The sequence below is a fragment of the Ptiloglossa arizonensis genome, chromosome 1, assembly GCF_051014685.1.
Source record: "Ptiloglossa arizonensis isolate GNS036 chromosome 1, iyPtiAriz1_principal, whole genome shotgun sequence".
NCBI classification, from domain to species: domain Eukaryota; kingdom Metazoa; phylum Arthropoda; class Insecta; order Hymenoptera; family Colletidae; genus Ptiloglossa; species Ptiloglossa arizonensis.
In genome coordinates, this window is record NC_135048.1 from 19,005,703 (window position 1) to 19,024,937 (window position 19,235).

General features: G+C 33.6%; 3 protein-coding genes across 4 annotated transcripts in view; 2 read left to right on the forward strand and 1 right to left on the reverse strand.

The window, feature by feature from the left end:
* The first annotated feature begins 9,994 nt into the window (after positions 1-9,994).
* On the forward strand, positions 9,995-12,107 carry LOC143146221 (corrinoid adenosyltransferase MMAB). Of its 2 annotated transcripts, none has more exons than XM_076310323.1 (3): positions 9,995-10,215; positions 11,305-11,668; positions 11,746-12,107. In XM_076310323.1, exons 1-3 carry the CDS (start codon positions 10,139-10,141, stop codon positions 11,971-11,973), a joined length of 669 nt encoding a protein of 222 aa, XP_076166438.1. In that variant the 5' UTR covers positions 9,995-10,138; the 3' UTR covers positions 11,974-12,107. The 2 variants fall into 2 exon arrangements, with proteins under 2 accessions (XP_076166438.1, XP_076166432.1); XM_076310317.1 differs by having other exon boundaries at positions 9,997-10,215; positions 11,302-11,668.
* Positions 12,108-12,459: 352 nt separating this feature from the next.
* Positions 12,460-13,852, reverse strand: Sbds (SBDS ribosome maturation factor). The gene is made up of 2 exons (XM_076309610.1): positions 13,563-13,852; positions 12,460-13,386 (listed from the first exon to the last, which is right to left on the reverse strand). Exons 1-2 carry the CDS (start codon positions 13,691-13,693, stop codon positions 12,759-12,761), a joined length of 759 nt encoding a protein of 252 aa, XP_076165725.1. The 5' UTR covers positions 13,694-13,852; the 3' UTR covers positions 12,460-12,758.
* Positions 13,853-14,704: 852 nt separating this feature from the next.
* Ssh (Protein phosphatase Slingshot) overlaps positions 14,705-19,235 on the forward strand; it is a 149,939-nt gene continuing 145,408 nt past the window's right edge. Inside the window, exon 1 of the mRNA XM_076318780.1 lies at positions 14,705-14,898. Within this exon, the coding sequence (XP_076174895.1) occupies positions 14,842-14,898 (57 nt within the window). The 5' untranslated portion in view covers positions 14,705-14,841. The remainder of the gene's footprint in view (positions 14,899-19,235) is intronic.

The window sequence follows — 19,235 nt, forward strand, 5'->3', positions numbered from 1 at the left end:
ATCGCTTTTTAGATAGAAAAATCATCGCATATGAAGACTTGTGAATCGATAATCGATACCTGTAGCTTTGAAAATGTCAGTTGCATCTCAGCGAAAAATTCCTTCGCGAACAAAGAATATTTCAACGAAATGATATTTTAAGCCATTATTTTTACTAGGACATTGTTAATAATTGTTTAAAGTATGGTCCTACGACGGTTGCTAATAAATATGATAAATAAACATCGAGATTTTGCAAAATCTGCGAAGACGAAAGGTTTCGGTGAATGTTTGTCCATTTCCATGATTGTTAATAACATTTATACATGTTCCCAATATTGATCGAACAATGTGCATCTTATTTATGCATTAAATATGATTGATTCGCCTACAGCAATTAATTTTGACCGAGATTCGAGGTATAAACGTGTTTCTTAATGTTTCAAAGCATGGAAAGTAACTATTGTTTATTAGATACATTAATTTAACATTTGTTTCGTTCTTCTAATTTTCGGATTACGCGTGGAAGCTGTATTCTTTATGTAAAAGCGTCGAAATTCAATTAATCGCTTTTCTAGATAGAAAAATCATCGTGATGGACGTTTGTGAATCGATAAACATTTCCAGCCTTGACAATGTCGGTTTGATCTCAGTAACAACAATTCCAACGCGAACAAAGAATATTTCAACGAAATGATATTTTAAGCCATTATTTATACTAGAACATTGTTAATAATTGTTTAAAGTATGGTCCTACGACGATTGTTACTAAATATGATAAATAAACATCGAGATATTGCGAAATCTGCGAAGACGAACAGTTTCGTTGAATGTTTGTCCATTTCCGCGATTGTTAATAACATTTATACATGTTCCCAATATTGATCGAACAATGTGCATCTTATTTATATATTGCAATTAATTAAGAAAGTTATAGAAATTGATTTTGATCGTGACTCGATGTTAAAACGTGTTTCGTAAAGTTTTAAAGCATGGAAAGTAACAATTGTTCATTAAATACATTAATTTAGCATTTGTTTAATTCTTATAATTTACACAATACGCGTAGAAGTTGTGTTTTTTACATAAAAGTGCCGAAATTCAATTAATCGCTTTTTTAGATAGAAAAATCATCGCGATGAAGACTTGTGAATCGATAATCGATACCCGTAGCCTTGAAAATGTCAGTTGCATCTCAGCGAAAAATTCCTTCGCGAACAAAGAATATTTCAACGAAATGATATTTTAAGCCATTATTTATATTAGAACATTGTTAATAATTTTCTAAAGTAGGGACCTACGACGATTGTTACTAAATATGATAAATAAATATCGGGATTTTGCAAAATCTAGGAAGGCGAATTCCTTAAGCGAATGTTTATGTCTCTAGGCGATTGTTATAAACATTTTTGCACGTTCCGAACTTTTATGTTACAGTATGTGAATTTAATTTTATCGGAAAATTTAAGTAAGAGTTTGGTATACATATATGTCTCCATTTTTTATGAAAATTAACATTTGTAAACTAATTAATGGTTTGCACTGTAAAAGTTGGGAATATTAATGTTACAAAATGCATTTTCTTTTGCATTGTAAATGAATAATTTGCTTATAAAGATTAATTTAGGTTGCAAATCGAGAAATATATGAATATCAATATTTTACTTTCATTTTCGATCACAATTAATTTCCGAAAACTAACTAATGATTCATGATGCCTAAACAAGATGCAAATTGTTCAATCAATATTGGGAACATGCGTAAATGTTAACAATAATCGCGGAAATAAACAAACATTCACCGAAACCGTTCGTCTTCGCAGATTTCGCAATATCTCGATGTTTATTTATCATATTTATTAGCAACCGTCGTAGGACTATACTTTAGACAATTATTAACAATGTTCTAGTAAAAATAATGGCTTAAAATATCATTTCGTTGAAATATTCTTTGTTCGCGAAGGAATTTTTCGCTGAGATCCAACTGACATTTTCAAAGCTACAGGTATCGATTATCGATTCACAAGTCTTCATATGCGATGATTTTTCTATCTAAAAAGCGATTAATTGAATTTCGGCACTTTTATGTAAAAAACACAACTTCTACGCGTATTGTGTAAATTATAAGAATTAAACAAATGCTAAATTAATGTATTTAATGAACAATTGTTACTTTCCATGCTTTAAAACTTTACGAAACACGTTTTAACATCGAGTCACGATCAAAATCAATTTCTATAACTTTCTTAATTAATTGCAATATATAAATAAGATGCACATTGTTCGATCAATATTGGGAACATGTATAAATGTTATTAACAATCGCGGAAATGGACAAACATTCAACGAAACTGTTCGTCTTCGCAGATTTCGCAATATCTCGATGTTTATTTATCATATTTAGTAACAATCGTCGTAGGACCATACTTTAAACAATTATTAACAATGTTCTAGTATAAATAATGGCTTAAAATATCATTTCGTTGAAATATTCTTTGTTCGCGTTGGAATTGTTGTTACTGAGATCAAACCGACATTGTCAAGGCTGGAAATGTTTATCGATTCACAAACGTCCATCACGATGATTTTTCTATCTAGAAAAGCGATTAATTGAATTTCGACGCTTTTACATAAAGAATACAGCTTCCACGCGTAATCCGAAAATTAGAAGAACGAAACAAATGTTAAATTAATGTATCTAATAAACAATAGTTACTTTCCATGCTTTGAAACATTAAGAAACACGTTTATACCTCGAATCTCGGTCAAAATTAATTGCTGTAGGCGAATCAATCATATTTAATGCATAAATAAGATGCACATTGTTCGATCAATATTGGGAACATGTATAAATGTTATTAACAATCATGGAAATGGACAAACATTCACCGAAACCTTTCGTCTTCGCAGATTTTGCAAAATCTCGATGTTTATTTATCATATTTATTAGCAACCGTCGTAGGACCATACTTTAAACAATTATTAACAATGTCCTAGTAAAAATAATGGCTTAAAATATCATTTCGTTGAAATATTCTTTGTTCGCGAAGGAATTTTTCGCTGAGATGCAACTGACATTTTCAAAGCTACAGGTATCGATTATCGATTCACAAGTCTTCATATGCGATGATTTTTCTATCTAAAAAGCGATTAATTGAATTTCGGCACTTTTATGTAAAAAACACAACTTCTACGCGTATTGTGTAAATTATAAGAATTAAACAAATGCTAAATTAATGTATTTAATGAACAATTGTTACTTTCCATGCTTTAAAACTTTACGAAACACGTTTTAACATCGAGTCACGATCAAAATCAATTTCTATAACTTTCTTAATTAATTGCAATATATAAATAAGATGCACATTGTTCGATCAATATTGGGAACATGTATAAATGTTATTAACAATCGCGGAAATGGACAAACATTCAACGAAACTGTTCGTCTTCGCAGATTTCGCAATATCTCGATGTTTATTTATCATATTTAGTAACAATCGTCGTAGGACCATACTTTAAACAATTATTAACAATGTTCTAGTATAAATAATGGCTTAAAATATCATTTCGTTGAAATATTCTTTGTTCGCGTTGGAATTGTTGTTACTGAGATCAAACCGACATTGTCAAGGCTGGAAATGTTTATCGATTCACAAACGTCCATCACGATGATTTTTCTATCTAGAAAAGCGATTAATTGAATTTCGACGCTTTTACATAAAGAATACAGCTTCCACGCGTAATCCGAAAATTAGAAGAACGAAACAAATGTTAAATTAATGTATCTAATAAACAATAGTTACTTTCCATGCTTTGAAACATTAAGAAACACGTTTATACCTCGAATCTCGGTCAAAATTAATTGCTGTAGGCGAATCAATCATATTTAATGCATAAATAAGATGCACATTGTTCGATCAATATTGGGAACATGTATAAATGTTATTAACAATCATGGAAATGGACAAACATTCACCGAAACCTTTCGTCTTCGCAGATTTTGCAAAATCTCGATGTTTATTTATCATATTTATTAGCAACCGTCGTAGGACCATACTTTAAACAATTATTAACAATGTCCTAGTAAAAATAATGGCTTAAAATATCATTTCGTTGAAATATTCTTTGTTCGCGAAGGAATTTTTCGCTGAGATCCAACTGACATTTTCAAAGCTACAGGTATCGATTATCGATTCACAAGTCTTCATCGCGATGATTTTTCTATCTAAAAAGCGATTAATTGAATTTCGGCACTTTTATGTAAAAAACACAACTTCTACGCGTATTGTGTAAATTATAAGAATTAAACAAATGTTAAATTAATGTATTTAATGAACAATTGTTACTTTCCATGCTTTAAAACTTTACGAAACACGTTTTAACATCGAGTCTCGATCAAAATCAATTTCTATAAGTTTCTTAATTAATTGCAATACATAAATAAGATGTACATTGTTCGATCAATATTGGGAACATGCATAAATGTTAGTAACTATCGCGGAAATGGTCAAACATTCACCGAAACCGTTCGCCTTCGAAGATTTCGATTAGATCGAACAAAGACAATGGAAGAAACGGTAAGTCACCTTGGGGAGGGTATATAAGGAGCCCCCGGTTGTTTAAAATTTCATTGTTCCTGGAGCCTCCGAGGTGGACGGATCTCTTCGTTTTAGGTTTACGGAAGGGGGACCCCCCACCTTGGTAACCGGTACTGGCCGCCGGTAGGCGGTGGTCAGTACTGGCGACCAATCTCTCAATCCTTTCTTTTTTTTTTTAATTGCTTCTTTGTCTAATTCATTTCATTTGTACTCTGATTTTAATTTCTACTTGTTTTGACATGTTTATTTTTTTCCACTAACCAAATTCATTTTTATTTTCTATTATGCTATGACTTTAGGTTTCTCTTAGGTTTCTCTTAGATACGTTCTCTTAGATGTATCGGAAAACGAAGAACGAAGAACGAAGAGGACTGATGTATTGCATCCTCCGCGGGACTGTTAATTCTAAGTATAAACTAAGTTAGTTTTAAGGTCACCATGTACGAATATCTGTGATCTGCCGAGCAATTATCCAATCTTTAGCTTCTTTTTGCTCGCTTGCTCGTATCTCAGTCCGGCCACCTCTGCTTGTTGCATAAGCAAGTGACCGGCCGTGGAGGTGGACCGAACGCTCGATCGCCGTCTCTTCTGGTGCGTCCGCTTTGAGAGAGAATATGCTGCGAACACAGGGGCAGGTGTTCGCACCGGTCCCTGCGGAAGCCCTTGATCCATCATAAGACCCTCTCTTCGTCATCCTCCGTGAGTCAGGTCCACGCTCTGCGTGGCTCCTGGCTGCGGAGTTGGGAGAAACGGGGCACTCCTCTAGAGGAGTGGACGGCGTCGCGCATATCCTTGAGAATCGGGCCCACTGAGGGGAAACGGGACCGACCTAGTAGGAACAACTCTACGGTTCGCGTCGCGTATTTCCCAATTTTGCCTCATTTTTCCATAACGTAATTGCTCGGCAGAATTAAACGAGGAGATCGAAGAAACATTGGTTCCTTCTATCTCTGCAGTTAGAATAAGTTAGTTTTAAGGGTGTGATCTGCCAAGCAATTATCCAATCTTTAGCTTAATTTTGCTCGCTTCCTCGTTCCTCGATCCGGTCACCACTGCTTCTTGTACAAGCAAGTGGCCGGCCGTGTAAGTAGTCCGAACGGTCTATCGCCGTCTCTTCCGGTGTGTCCGCTTCCAGAGGGGGCATGTTGCGAGCACAGGAGTAGGCATTTTTGCCGTTCCCTGCGAAAGCCTCCAAAATAAGACCCTCTCGTCGTAAAGATGGAGAAACGGGGCACTCCTCTAGGGGAGTGGTAGGCGTCGTTCGTTTTCTCTGGAATCGGAACCACGGAGGGGAAACGGGATAGACCTAGTAGGACCAACTGCACGGTTCGTGTCGCGTTTTTCCCAATTTTGCCTAATTTTTCCATAATGTAATTGCTCGGCAGAACTAAACGAGGAGATGGAAGGAACATTGATTCCTTCCATCTCTTTGGTTTAGTATCTTCGTTTGTATCGCGTGTCGAGGGAGATCGATGGAACTTTGATTCCATCTATCTCTCTCCGGGTCTCCGCTCGCAGCAACCTCCACGTGGTGAGACCTGGTAATCGGTATTACTCGCTGCGAGTAATATCGAGCTAATTGGCTGCGAATTTAGAATGATTATTTAAGATAAGAAAAAGTTGAATACCTTGAAAAGTAACATTTTTATAGTGCGTATGAATGCTTGAGTATGTTAATTAAACGAAAGAATGAGATTGTATCACCGATGTATTGATGTCTTTCAATAAAGTCATTTTTAGTAACAACAAAAGCTTCTCTTTACCCATTATTTGCCACCAATTCCTTAACCGGATCCTATCACATCGCTAAATTACCAAAGTTCAAAATCGTCGAAAAATTTGGCCAAAGTTTAGAAATTCATTCGAAAATCACGCAAAATCTCAATTCGTAAAAACTTTTGGAATTTGACGTCATTTCCACAAATCCCCGGAATAAGAATACCTTCTCGAGTATCGTGTCCTCCCGTTACCAAAGCCAAAAATTGACGAAAAATTTTAGCAGAAGTTTAGAAATTCGTTCGAAAATCCCGCAAAATCTCAATTCGCGAAAATTCTTGGAATTTCACGACATTTCCAAAAAACCCCGAATAAGAATACCTTCTCGAATATCATGTTCTCCTGTTAGCAAAGCCCAAAATCGACGACAGATCTAGCAAAATTTCGGAAATTCATTTGAAAATCCCGCAGAATCTCAATTTGCAGAAATTCTTAGAATTTGACGTCATTTCTAGGAATCCGCGAAATTGTGGCACTTCTCGCATATCGTATACTCCTGACACCAAGAGTCCCAACATCGAACATTTTCTACAATTTATGTCTGAATTTCATCGTTTGGTATGAGGAGAACACCGTCGCCAAGGAGGTATGCATTTCGATTTTTCAAGTACTAATCAAATGTTACATTGATATATCTAATAGACAATTATTACTTTCCATATTTTAAAACTTTAAGAAACACCTCTTTACTTCGGAGTTCGATCAAAATTAATTTCTATAAGTTTCTTAATCATTTGTGATGCATAAATAATATGCACATTGTTCAATTAATATTGGGAGCACATATAAATGTTAATAACAATCGTGGAAATGGACAAACATTCAACGAAACCGTTCGCGTTCGCAAATTTCGCAATATCTTGACGTTTATTTATCATAATTATTAAGAAGCGTCGTAGAACCGTAGATTAAACAATTATTAATAATGTCCTAGTATAAATAATAGCTTAAAAGCTATAAATTTATTGAAATATTCGTTAGATGGAGCAATGACAATCGAAGTAACCGTGCGATAAAATAAATGAATATTTCTCTACATATCGAAATTATAGTTCGTAGGTATGCAAATATATTTTGAACGCGCAATTGTACATTCCTGTAACGTGGTAATTACATAAGTTGCCATGTATTGGAAAAAGGGTTAAACTACACTTAAGGTGTGAAAACACCTGGCGGAGAAACGCTCAAGTTTGTCGAGGAATTGTTCTGACCTTCATCAATAGATGGCTCCACAAGCATTATCTACCGACCTTACAGATAAGTATCTGCTTTCGAATAATATTCCCTACCGTTCGATAAAATAAATGAATATTTCTTTACATTTCGAAATTATAGTTTGTATGTATGCAAATATATTCTGAATACGCAATACCAAACATTTGTGACGTGGTAATTACATGGGTTGCCATCTATTGTAGAACGGGTTAAACTACACTTAAGGTGTGAAAACCCTTGGCGGAGAAACGCTCAAGTTTGTTGCGTTACCATCATGCTTATTGTGCCATCTATTGATGAAGGTCGAAACAATTCTTCGACAAACTTGAGCGTTTCTCCGCCATGTGTTTTCACACCTTAAGTGTAGTTTAACCCTTTTTCCAATAGATGGCAACTTATGTAATTACCACGTTACAGAAATTTACAATTGCGCGTTCAGAATATATTTACCGACATTTATATACCACATATAAGTAATTCCGTTTGTATGATATTCCCAACCGTGCGATCGAATAAATAAATATTTCTGTTCAAACTTTTATATGTATCATCTTTCGAATAAAGGTAAAATTAAACGATATCAGCATAATGTAATTTCCCTGCATTCCAGCCTTCCTTTATACATTTAAAGAAATCTTTAGTACCTCGAAGTCAAGGCTAGACATATCGATTATTAACTCACAAGTTTTTATCGCGATAATTTCCCTATCTAGAAAAGCGATTAATAGAATTTCAGCATTTTTATGTAAAAAATGCAACGTCTACGCGTATTGTGTAAATTATAAGAATTAAACAAATGTTAAATTAATGTATCTAATTATCAATTATTACTTTCCATGCTTTAAAACTTTATGAAATACGTTTTAACATTGAAGCTCGATCAACATTAATTTCCATAAGTTTCTTAATCTTTTGTAATGCGTAAATAATATGCACATTGTTCGATTAATATTGGGAACGAGCGTAAATGTTAATAACAATCGCGTAAATGAACAAACATTCACTGAAACCCTTCCCCCTCGTAAATTTCGCAATATCTTGATGTTTATTTATCAAAATTATTAATAACCGTCGTAGGATCATAGTTTAAACAATTATTAACAATGTCCTAGTATAAATAATGGCTTAAAAGTCATCAATTTCTTGAAATATTCGGTTAGATCGAACAAAGACAATCGAAGTATGGGCGAGTCACCTTGTGGTGGATATATAAGGAGTCCCTCGGTTTCGAAAAATTGACCGCCGATAGGCGGTGGTCAGTACTGGCGACCACTCTCTTAATCCTTTTTTTTTCATTTTCTATTTATATTTAATTTATTTTATTTGTTCTCTGATTTTAATTTGTACTTGTTTTTCCAGGTTTCTCTTAAAACCTCAAAGAGAATATACACAATTTGACGAATTCCCAACTCGATTTTACTTCATTAGTCAACTCGTATCTTAAAAACGGTTTATATCATTAAGATGCAATAGATTTTACAATAATCTACCATGTTTAGTGATGTTTCACAGTAAATGAACGCAGAAAAGTTGTTTAGCAACATTATTTTACAACTGGTTACAAGTTATAATCTCACATGCAGTATGTAATAGCGTTTTAAAAAGGGATCGCGAGATGTGGTCCAATCCCAAGTAATAATTAAAATGTGAGTATTTATTGTGCTAGCCATTATAATGTGTTGAACAGTAATCGTAATTTTTTTGACTATGTGGTTATTGCTTCGTGTGAAAAACGTTTTTGCATATAGATGTTGATAAAGAATTTCTTATACTCGCTCTGGTTTCATTTTCAATGGAATATAAATTTGCAAGGTGAACTTTATTCACGATAAAGTCGATGATCGTTTTTGCAGAAATTAATCATTCAAAAGTAGAGACTTTGAATAGTCTTCGTTTGTGTATGAAGAATTAGATAAACGTTGAGATTCGTGCGTATTTTTAATAATAGAAAATACAGTATTATTTGTACGCTGAATTTAAAATTATTTGTAATTTTGTTATCTTCTAATTAGAAATATAATATATTTTTCTGTGTTTAAATTTTTTAATTATTAAGATGAGAAAGGACGATGCCAAAAAAAGGAACACTTTGGATATGTCCTTGGTAGTATGAGTAATTTAGTTAGTATAAGTAAAAATATCAATAAAATTATATGTGCATACGAAAGCTGGAATTACAGATTCAAAATCGCCCGTGGTAAAACTACTACTTTATTTTAAACATATACAACAATAGGATACAACAAAATCTAGTTCCGATATTTATTTTCGAATTATTTATTCTCTAACATTTTTTTCCAAATTAAAGATTCACTTGAAATCTAATTTAAAATAAAATTTTAACTTCTTTTGAAATTCTGCAACTTTTTTGAAATGTGCAATCGATATTTATATTTGGCATGCTGGTTGAAATTTTTAAAACGAGTAAAATGGTTTGTGACAGTGCGCAGTTGGGCAGTAGCAAGATCTAGAAGCAAATTGCAGATTATAAATCGCAACGTTTGTTACGACTAAAACTGTACATGTAAAAGCGTCTTCATACAATTATATTATAATTTGCTTGTTACGGACATGGAAGTAGTTAGGAGTGTATGGAAAAAGCCTCTTTTTATGTATAAAGTTGGAGTACAGGCGTCTTTACGAAATAGGTACATGGTGAGATTAATATAACCTAAACTTCAATTCACACTTTGTGGCGAGACTAATACGAAAGTGCAAAATATTGGTATCACAGACATAATTTTGAATTATAATTCTTGTTAATTCTTACCGAAATGAAAATATAAAGCCATTGGTATGTTACGTGTTGTCATTTCAATTTATTACAAGCATTAATTTACCGGTATTTTATTGTCTTTTTACTTTGTTAATAAATCGTATAGAAAAAAATTTCATTTATCATAATTGATAAGTATCTGTATAAAATTATGTACTTTCCTATGATGTACTGTTCTTTCATAATTTCCATATATGTGCATATAATTTTATTACAACCCAGGGAGGATATTGTCCTACGTGTTGTATGTTAGTTGTCTGTTAAAGAATTATCAAAATTTATTATTCTATGTTTGCCATACGTTTGAATGAAACAGTCAGTATCTTTAATGTTTTTATATTTTGCTTAATAATGGAAACGATCGTCGTATAAAGTTCTTAATCAGTGAAACATCTGATAATTGTTTGATAATATTGAGTGGAAACGAAAATAGATATGGAAATTGGTAGATTGTATTAGATATCTTAATGAATATTAGTTATAGACTATAAATATAGTTGATACTTTGTATCAAATAATATATCAAATTGTGCTAAGTTCCAATATTTATTATAATTAAAAATATTTTTGAAATGTAAATTAAAAATAGTGCACTATCATTACACTATTATAATGTGTTTTATAGCTTTGTGTTAAAATTATTAACTTCTTTACACTTAGAAACAATTACAAACTCTGTAAAAGGCACGCTATAAAAGCTCTAGTTCTTCTTCAATTGTTTAAATAAAACTACAGTAAATACAGTTAATGTTTGAGTGGATAATCATCTAAGGACTCGTATATGTCATGATCGATATTTGTAAGACAACTAATATCAAATATCAATATTAATTTTACTCACCTTATTGTTTTCACTTTATTAATTTCACATTTGTTAGAGATATTGTATCATAATTACTATGTTATGGAAAGTAGGTCAACTTCCAGATATTATTAATTTTGAATAATATTACAATAGCAGTTCCACGTCCAAAGCAACAAAGCAAACAACTGCCTCTGTGCGAGATGAGGATTCACGAATAACAAATACAGACACTGATTTTAATTTGCAAGATGATGTAACATTCAATGCTCTTGTCTCAACTGAAGAATTACTGGCCCAGATAGGATTGGCAAGAGAATTTGCTAGTGACAGTAAAGTTGAGCATCCCTATGTTGATAAATTAAAAAGAGTACAAATGATTTTATTTGATTTAAGTCATGCTATATCAAAAACAAATCCTGGAGGAGGTAAGTCATTTGAAAGCAAACATATTAGCGATTTGGAAGAATGGATATCAGAGTATACCAATCAACTGCCACCTCAAGAAACATATATTATTCCGGTAATAACAAAATACTTCTTTTTTATTGTAGCAGTAGTCATGTCATATTTATTTCATTTCATGTATTTCTAATATAGGGAGGCGGTAAAGCTTGTTCTACACTGCATTCAGCAAAAGCAATATGCAAGCGGGTAGAAAGAAATGTTGCATCATTGGTACAAGATGGTTTATTGAATAAAGAAGCACAAATATATCTAAATAAACTGCAAAACTTCCTATTGACAACATCACGCATTGCAGCCAAGTGTGATCAACGCACAGAAAATATATATATTCCTAGAGCAAAACTTAATGAAAATAAGTAAATTTAAAGTTTTTGAAATAAATTCATAAACTAATGTTTTTTAATAATTTTCGTTTAATAATACTAATGTAAACGGTTAAATATTGTATTGTTGAAATTTGATGTTACCTGTTTGAGATATATATATATATATATATATATATATATATATATATATATATATATATATGTGTGTGTGTGTGTGTGTGTGTGTGTGTGTGTGTGTGTGTGATATATATATACATATATATATATATATATATATGTTCAAAGCATTAGTAAGTTGTAAATATTTTTCAATTAAATTGCAAGTGTCAGTTATTGATTATATTGTTATATTATTATATAAAAAATGTACATAGTAATTATACAATGTATCAAATACCTGATATTTAAACATTTTTAATAAATTCTAACAGTAACTTAGTCTTTGACTATGATATGAACATTTTATGTTCCTTTGCATATTGTTATTTAAAAAGGTTACGATTAGTAAAGTTAATTTCATTAACTACTCGTTCCATAACCTCATTGAAATATAGTTGACCGTTTATTGAAATAATTTACATAAATAGGCTTTATAAATAACATTTACTTGTACTACTTTTGTACATATTAAACACTGATTAGAATCTTAATATTTTATACTGAATTTTGATCCAATTATATATGTAGATGGAGAATACAAAAGAGGTATTATAAATAAATGTACAACTGAATAAAATAAACCAAGTATAAAAGTTATGACACTAAATTGAATTGAAGTTTATAAGATTATAATCAATAACATTTAATTAGGTCCATATTTTATTCCAAAATTTCATCACCTTCAACAATTTCTTTTAAATCTAGTAATTCTAATAATCCGGAGCCTTTTGTTTCAGATCTTATCAATTCATTTATTTCTCTATAATGGCCAGGATCAATCAAGCAAACTAAATTTAACTCTCTGTTATTCCATTCTTCTGTTTCTACTTTTGCTATTAATTTAATTATTTTATCTTTTAATTTTTTTGCCTCTTTACCCGAACTACAGATTCTGAGTCTCATTTGAGCTCGTTCTATAGGCATTACAAGCTTTAATTGTGGAATAACATCTAAAGCCTGTTGTTTTGCATTTCGGGTTGGTTTCACAGAAAAATGTACATCTTTCATAGCTTTCTCTATCATTGTTACTGTGTATGGACGTTTAGTTTCTGGATTTACACATTTGTCGGCAACAGTTGTTGCAATATCTTTAAACATAGAATCTAACGCAGAATGTCTTTCTTTGTCTGAAACTTGAAGCTCTCCCTTTGTAAGAATCTCTTTACAAATTTCTGTTTGGTTATCCATACCAAAAGCTTTTATGAGATCTTCCTTTTTTGCTACCTGACCTTTTGAAACATTTATAAATACTGTATGGGTCTGTAAAACCTCGTCAATATCTTTCTCTCTGAAATGTAATATGGCTATTGTATTCATGAATATAATTTAACAATATAATGTACAGCAATAAACATAAAATAAATTATAAAGAAATAAAATGTATAGGTTAGTTTAGGTTAGGTGTCAAAAACGTACTGACAAAGTAACGTACGTCTTCTTTTCGATCAACTGCTAAAGACTTACAATTTATTTCTCCATGAGATAACTTTGTTTCTATAACAAGCGATTTCAAATCGTTTTCCTAATTTTTTCATGCGAACCACGGCAACATTGGTTAATCTTATTTGATTCGTCGGTGTGAAGATTATCGACATTTTCAATACTTTAGAAATCCAACACTAAATTCTTTCATAAAGTACGTGCACACAAAAAAGTGTTAATTCCCACAATTTGAGTACAGACTTGTTTTCAATATTCTACGTAGATCCCTTTGCAGTTCTAAAAGATACTATATGATAATATTTTTTTAATGCCATTTTGAGTATTCGATTCATAATCGAATCATCGATATATTTACTTTCTTTGTAATATCGATATAACTGAAATGTCTTGTGGTGTATGTTGAGTTTATAGTACTTTATACCTACGATAATTACTTTGAAATTAATGATAAATTACCTTTCGCAGTTGGTCCATACATATTTATTAATAAAATTTCTTGTTAAAACAATTAATTTTCACTTATACAAAAGCTTGTTTGGTTAATGAAGGATGTATTAATTTTTTCTGAAATACATTCAAATATTTGAAAAAAAATTCCGGTATAATAGTATGTTTATTAAAACTCTAATTATATACAAAATATAAAAGTATTATTAGGTATATTTATTGCTCGTATTGATATTGTTCTTCATACTAATCATGATTATAATTAATGTACTATTCGTTACAAAATACTCCAAATTAACAATTTTTTGATTATATATCTTTAATCGAAGTTTCTGTATTTTGAAGATAAAATGTATTCTTGGGAATTAATGTAATTTGAAATTATAAAATTGTAGACAAATTTAAAAGAAAGAAAAGAGACCATGTATCTATTTGATCGTTTTGAGTTACAAAACTTATGTTCGATGTAAAAGAAAGTCACGTAAAAATACGATATTGTGTTTCTTTTTCAACATTTCTAATAAATATCAATTGGAAATTTGGTAATAATTTTTTTCAATCAGTTTATGATTTATTTTGTTAATTGAAAAATTAATATAAAAAAAAATGATAGTTATGACGTCATCTCGCGATAAGCAGAATCGCAGGATGCGCACGCCATGGGCGCACGCATGCGCAGACTACCCGCTACATTAGACTGTATCGAATATGGCCGCCGCGAGCGTGATGCCATTGGAAGTGCGTGAAAAATGATCGTTTTTTCGTGGTTCGAACGACACAGTCGTTTGTACGTCTATGCATAGTGGCAGTGAGTGTTATCTCCAGCATTTCGACGACGTGGGAGGCCATTATCATGGCGTTGGTCACCGTGCAACGATCTCCTAGTGTATCCAATTCCCCGCAGAGTTCGGTGAGTTTCCTTGCTTTGTACGTCTTTGTTGATACCTGCTGTCAATTTCTATCAGAAACGCGTTGTTTCAAAATTTTCTTTCGGTGCTGTCCGAAATATCGTACTTAAAATACATTACGGAATTTGTAGTTTCGTTCGAATAGCTTTTCCTTATTTGGCGGTGTATTGACAGCCAAGTGAAGAAGGGAATAGAGAAAATTCAAAGTTCCCTGTCCTATGTTTGTGGTGACAGCGAGTCAAGAAAGCTTGCGTCGTAAAAAAACAGGGTTGTCCTAAACAAAGGCTTGTTTTGACGTTTCCCTCCTATGATCGGTAGTCGCGACTCGAAACGAAGTTGCACGAGTTCGCGGTCAATCATCATTTCGCTATCTAATCCGCTCTGGAGCAACACATTTTTCTATTCCAGCTATCGTTCGAAGAAACCTCGCGCATTTTACTGTACGAAATGTTTTATTTTTTGCACGAGTTAAACCGTACTTGATATCTTCGCACCTTGTTGCACTTTCGATTACACGTTTTTATAGCCGCGATTGTGTATGTTGGTACATCGAGAGTTTCGAAATATTGGTTAAGTTACTCGTGAAAATATTAAACGAAGTGTGTGGATATTTTATTTCATATACGTTTGTGTTGAGTATTGCTCAGAAAAGAAGTAATATGACGTTATTTGCGAAACATCCTCGTATCTTGTGTAATCCTTCATTTGGTTAATGAAACGAGCTCCTTTTTATACAAGTTTTGTTATCGATTTGTATCTATCTGTGCGAAATCTATGAATTCAACTTGAGATGGAACTTGTTGACAGTGAAAGTGACCGTGAACTTTGCGAAGAAGCATCGACGTTTCCATCGAAATTAAAATCTCGGGAAATAGGGAATGCGAGCTCCCGCGTTTTTCCAGAGTTTTCCTCGCGTTTCCTGTTTTCGAGGATTCACCCGTTTCGTGGTAGGGGTACCGACGCCGGAACGTCACGGTAGTGTTACGGACTGCTCGTTCGAAACTCCCACGCATGCATCGAACGTAATAATCTACGGCGTCGCGACGCCGGCATCCTCAGTTGGTCTGGCGCTTCTCGTCACGATGGTTGAGCGGCGAAAGAGAGTCGAAAAAGAGAGCGAAAGGAACACGTGGATTCCGTTATATCTGTTCTCCGTGAACTAGAGCCGTGACGAGTACGTTTTCTCCGACGAGCAAAATGATTCGGCCGAAACAAAAGAGCTTTCTGCGGCCTACCACCCTCGGCGGCAGAAGGCCGGAAGCCATTCTCAAGTCACCCTCAGCTTGTTTGTTTGGCATGCTCTGGATGGACGAGAAACGGGTTTTCGGACGACGAGCTGCTGGTGGCTTTCGCCCGATATGATTGAGGAACAAGGTCACGTAAAGAGTAAGCTTTGCAAACATCGAAGTAGCTGTTTAACGGGGATCCATGTGAAATTTTATTGTCGCATAGCCGAAACTCGACTTGACCCTTGCTTAGGTTCGACACGACGCCCAGAATTGCTACAGCTACACTTTCATCCGTAAATGTTCGTGCTATTACATTTTCAAAAATTAACAGACTACGTCATTAGCGAGATTTTAGGAGCGCCTTTTTCATTTAATATTACATATGTATATACGCATATTGTCCATTGGACATATATTACGAATGATTTGATTACACTCTACCAAAGATGTGATTTTATGATAGTGTTGTTTTTCAGTGGTTAAAATTTATTATTCCTTTTCTATCGTACGAAAGCATTGAAATCAAATATTTTTCCTCGTATACGACCTTCGATGAACTTGAACCACGTTATACTTGCCTTAAAAGCTTTCGTTAGAAGGTAAATAAAAGAATACTAATAAACCATTTATTCAGAATTATCTTCGTTACTGCCTTTGTTGAAATAGCGCGAATGATTCGCCGATTCGCACGGTAGTTGCAAAAATCGTACAGGTCGAATTTCATCGCCGAATGAAATTTACAATTTTCGTATTTTTTATAACGTCTTCAGAAGAGTGCATACCCTTGAACTCTGCTCGCGTACGCTTGAATCAATCTCATTGTCTGTCGTTTCTACTTATCCGAGGAAGGTCGTGATTTTTTTCAGGTATCGGCCATTTTTATTTCGGGTTGAGGCCTAGAAAGATATGCCGAGGGTGAGTGAGATATTTGACGATCGACAGTCAACGATCCTTATCTCACGCGGGCTGAATCATCCATTGATAAAAAAGAACTTACTCAAAATCGACGAAACTCGTCTCACCAATGGATTTGCTCCAATTTTCTCACATTCGTAAAATTGTGTGGTCATCGTCAATTGTTGATACAGTCTACAGGGTCGTATACATATAGTATGTAAAAAATCATTGGACTCGAACTCAAAATAAATGCATATCTTGGAAACGATTAAAGATATCTCAATGAAACTCGCATCGAGAAATTTTAACGAAATATAAATAACAAACGCGCTCGATTTAATTTTGTTCGCGACTCGTTTCTCAATTTTTAATATTCGTATAACTCAGTGATTGTCAACCCTTGGAGGGTTAGTAGTTACCGTACAAAATTTCATAATACGTTGTTTCCTCTTCTCCTAATAAAATTAAGGCCCATTTTGTTCTCGATACGATCGAGTAGCAACGCATCTTTATTTACAAATTTATCCAACCGAAACCAGCTTTAACCCTGGAAGTTATCGGTTTTCTTTCACTTCGCGGTCCGTTACTTCGAGTACAGAGATCTCGAAGATCGATACTAGTCAAGGATGGTCGTGAAGATGAAAGTTACGTAGAGTAGCGTTGAGATATATGCAAAGTTCGCGATGTCTGAGAAGGTGAGTGTTGGAACTGTATCGAATCGATTTTAGGAAAATGTTAAACGTAGATGGCCACGCGTTTTCGAAAACGGAGGGACCGATGTTTGAGAAATGTTGCTCGATGAATATGTACCAACGATCTCGGTCTTTCGGTTATCTTTCTCTTCCGATTTCGAACTCTTACGCTGCAATAATTTTTAAATTTTTAAACGAGCGCGTTCAAGCTTCATTGGGTCGAATGTGAGGTCGGTAGTAACAATTGTAAACCAGCCTCGTGAATTTTGGCTGTTTCGATTTCTGAGATGTACATTGTCTCAATTAATTAACATTTCGCTACGACCGATCGTCGAAGAAAGATCAGCTGATGGATCGTTTTAGAAGTTGACTTATTTTCATAAAACGGATTCAAATTGGTGTAGAAGATTCGAGTCGAAATTTCACGATATTATGTTACAATCTTTAATCGTGCCCTAATCGTAACATTTCCGCTTAATAAATATTCTACCAACCGTTTTGTTAACAGATATTCGACGGAAGCGGCGAACCCGATAAAGCAGAGTAGCTTTAATGGATTAGTATTTGCGTAAGATAATGCGATACCGCGTTTGTACGAAAAGGGCTCCGGGGCTTAAAACACTCACCCCTGACCATCACTTTTGCACTATTTGCAATTCAACGTCACGAAGGGCTTCCCTTTCCGACGGGCCCCCTCTAGGCCTATAACTAAATCTTGATTTACGATTGTTCTTGTACGGTCGCGTATTTTATGCTTTACATTTGAAGCTTTGTTATTCACCCGTAACAATTTTTTCTCTCGTTTCGACAAATATACTTTTAATTAAGTATTAATTAATAAGTAAAGATTCCATTCGTTTCCTTGTTTTTATACCGTTCTTTATTATTTTCATTTACGTTTCGTTCTATATTATCAATTACATCGATTTCAGTTCGGAAATGTATATTTTTGATCTAGTAACCCTTCGCGCTTTCGAAGCGTTACATTGGACATTGTTTAGTAATAAATTTGTAATAATTATACAACGCTAGATTTTAAATTACCAAATGTACAGATAAATAGGGCTCCTTTCTTAGTCACCTTCGTAAAGTACCAAAGGCAAGAGGGGTCGCTATCTCGGTTACTATCGATTCTATCGAAAATTTCGGTACAACAAAAAGATTTAAAAATTTCGTTCTCGGTATCTTTTCTCATATGCATTTTTGCTGTAAAAGCAACGGTGAGCAACGTAGCGTAGACAATTGTTTCCTTGGCTTCTTTGCGACTACCCCTATCTAGGTACTCGCGTTAAAGAGGACACTGAACACTTTTGTGGTCAATTTTGTGAGACATTTTACATTTTTCTTTCATTTTTCCACACAGTTGTAAGCATCTCTCTCGATTAACAAATTGTGAAATTAATTCAACATCGAAGATTTTTTTATCATCGATCGATCAAAAAGAATCGGAGCTCGAGTAGGCGATTCTCTCGAGATTCTTGAACAGTTGAGTGCAATAAAGATACTACGGGTGTTTGACTC

Bases quoted from the DNA above. Each gene is read 5' to 3' on its own strand.
- LOC143146221 (XM_076310317.1), top strand. From the start codon at position 10,139: ATGGAAGTAGTTAGGAGTGTATGGAAAAAGCCTCTTTTTATGTATAAA. The intron at 10,216-11,301 runs GTACATGGTGAG...ATATTACAATAG, and splicing joins CAGGCGTCTTTACGAAATAG to CAGTTCCACGTCCAAAGCAA. The intron at 11,669-11,745 runs GTAATAACAAAA...TTTCTAATATAG, and splicing joins AAGAAACATATATTATTCCG to GGAGGCGGTAAAGCTTGTTC.
- Sbds (XM_076309610.1), bottom strand. From the start codon at position 13,693: ATGTCGATAATCTTCACACCGACGAATCAAATAAGATTAACCAATGTT. The intron at 13,387-13,562 runs GTAAGTCTTTAG...ATTACATTTCAG, and splicing joins ATCTCATGGAGAAATAAATT to AGAGAAAGATATTGACGAGG.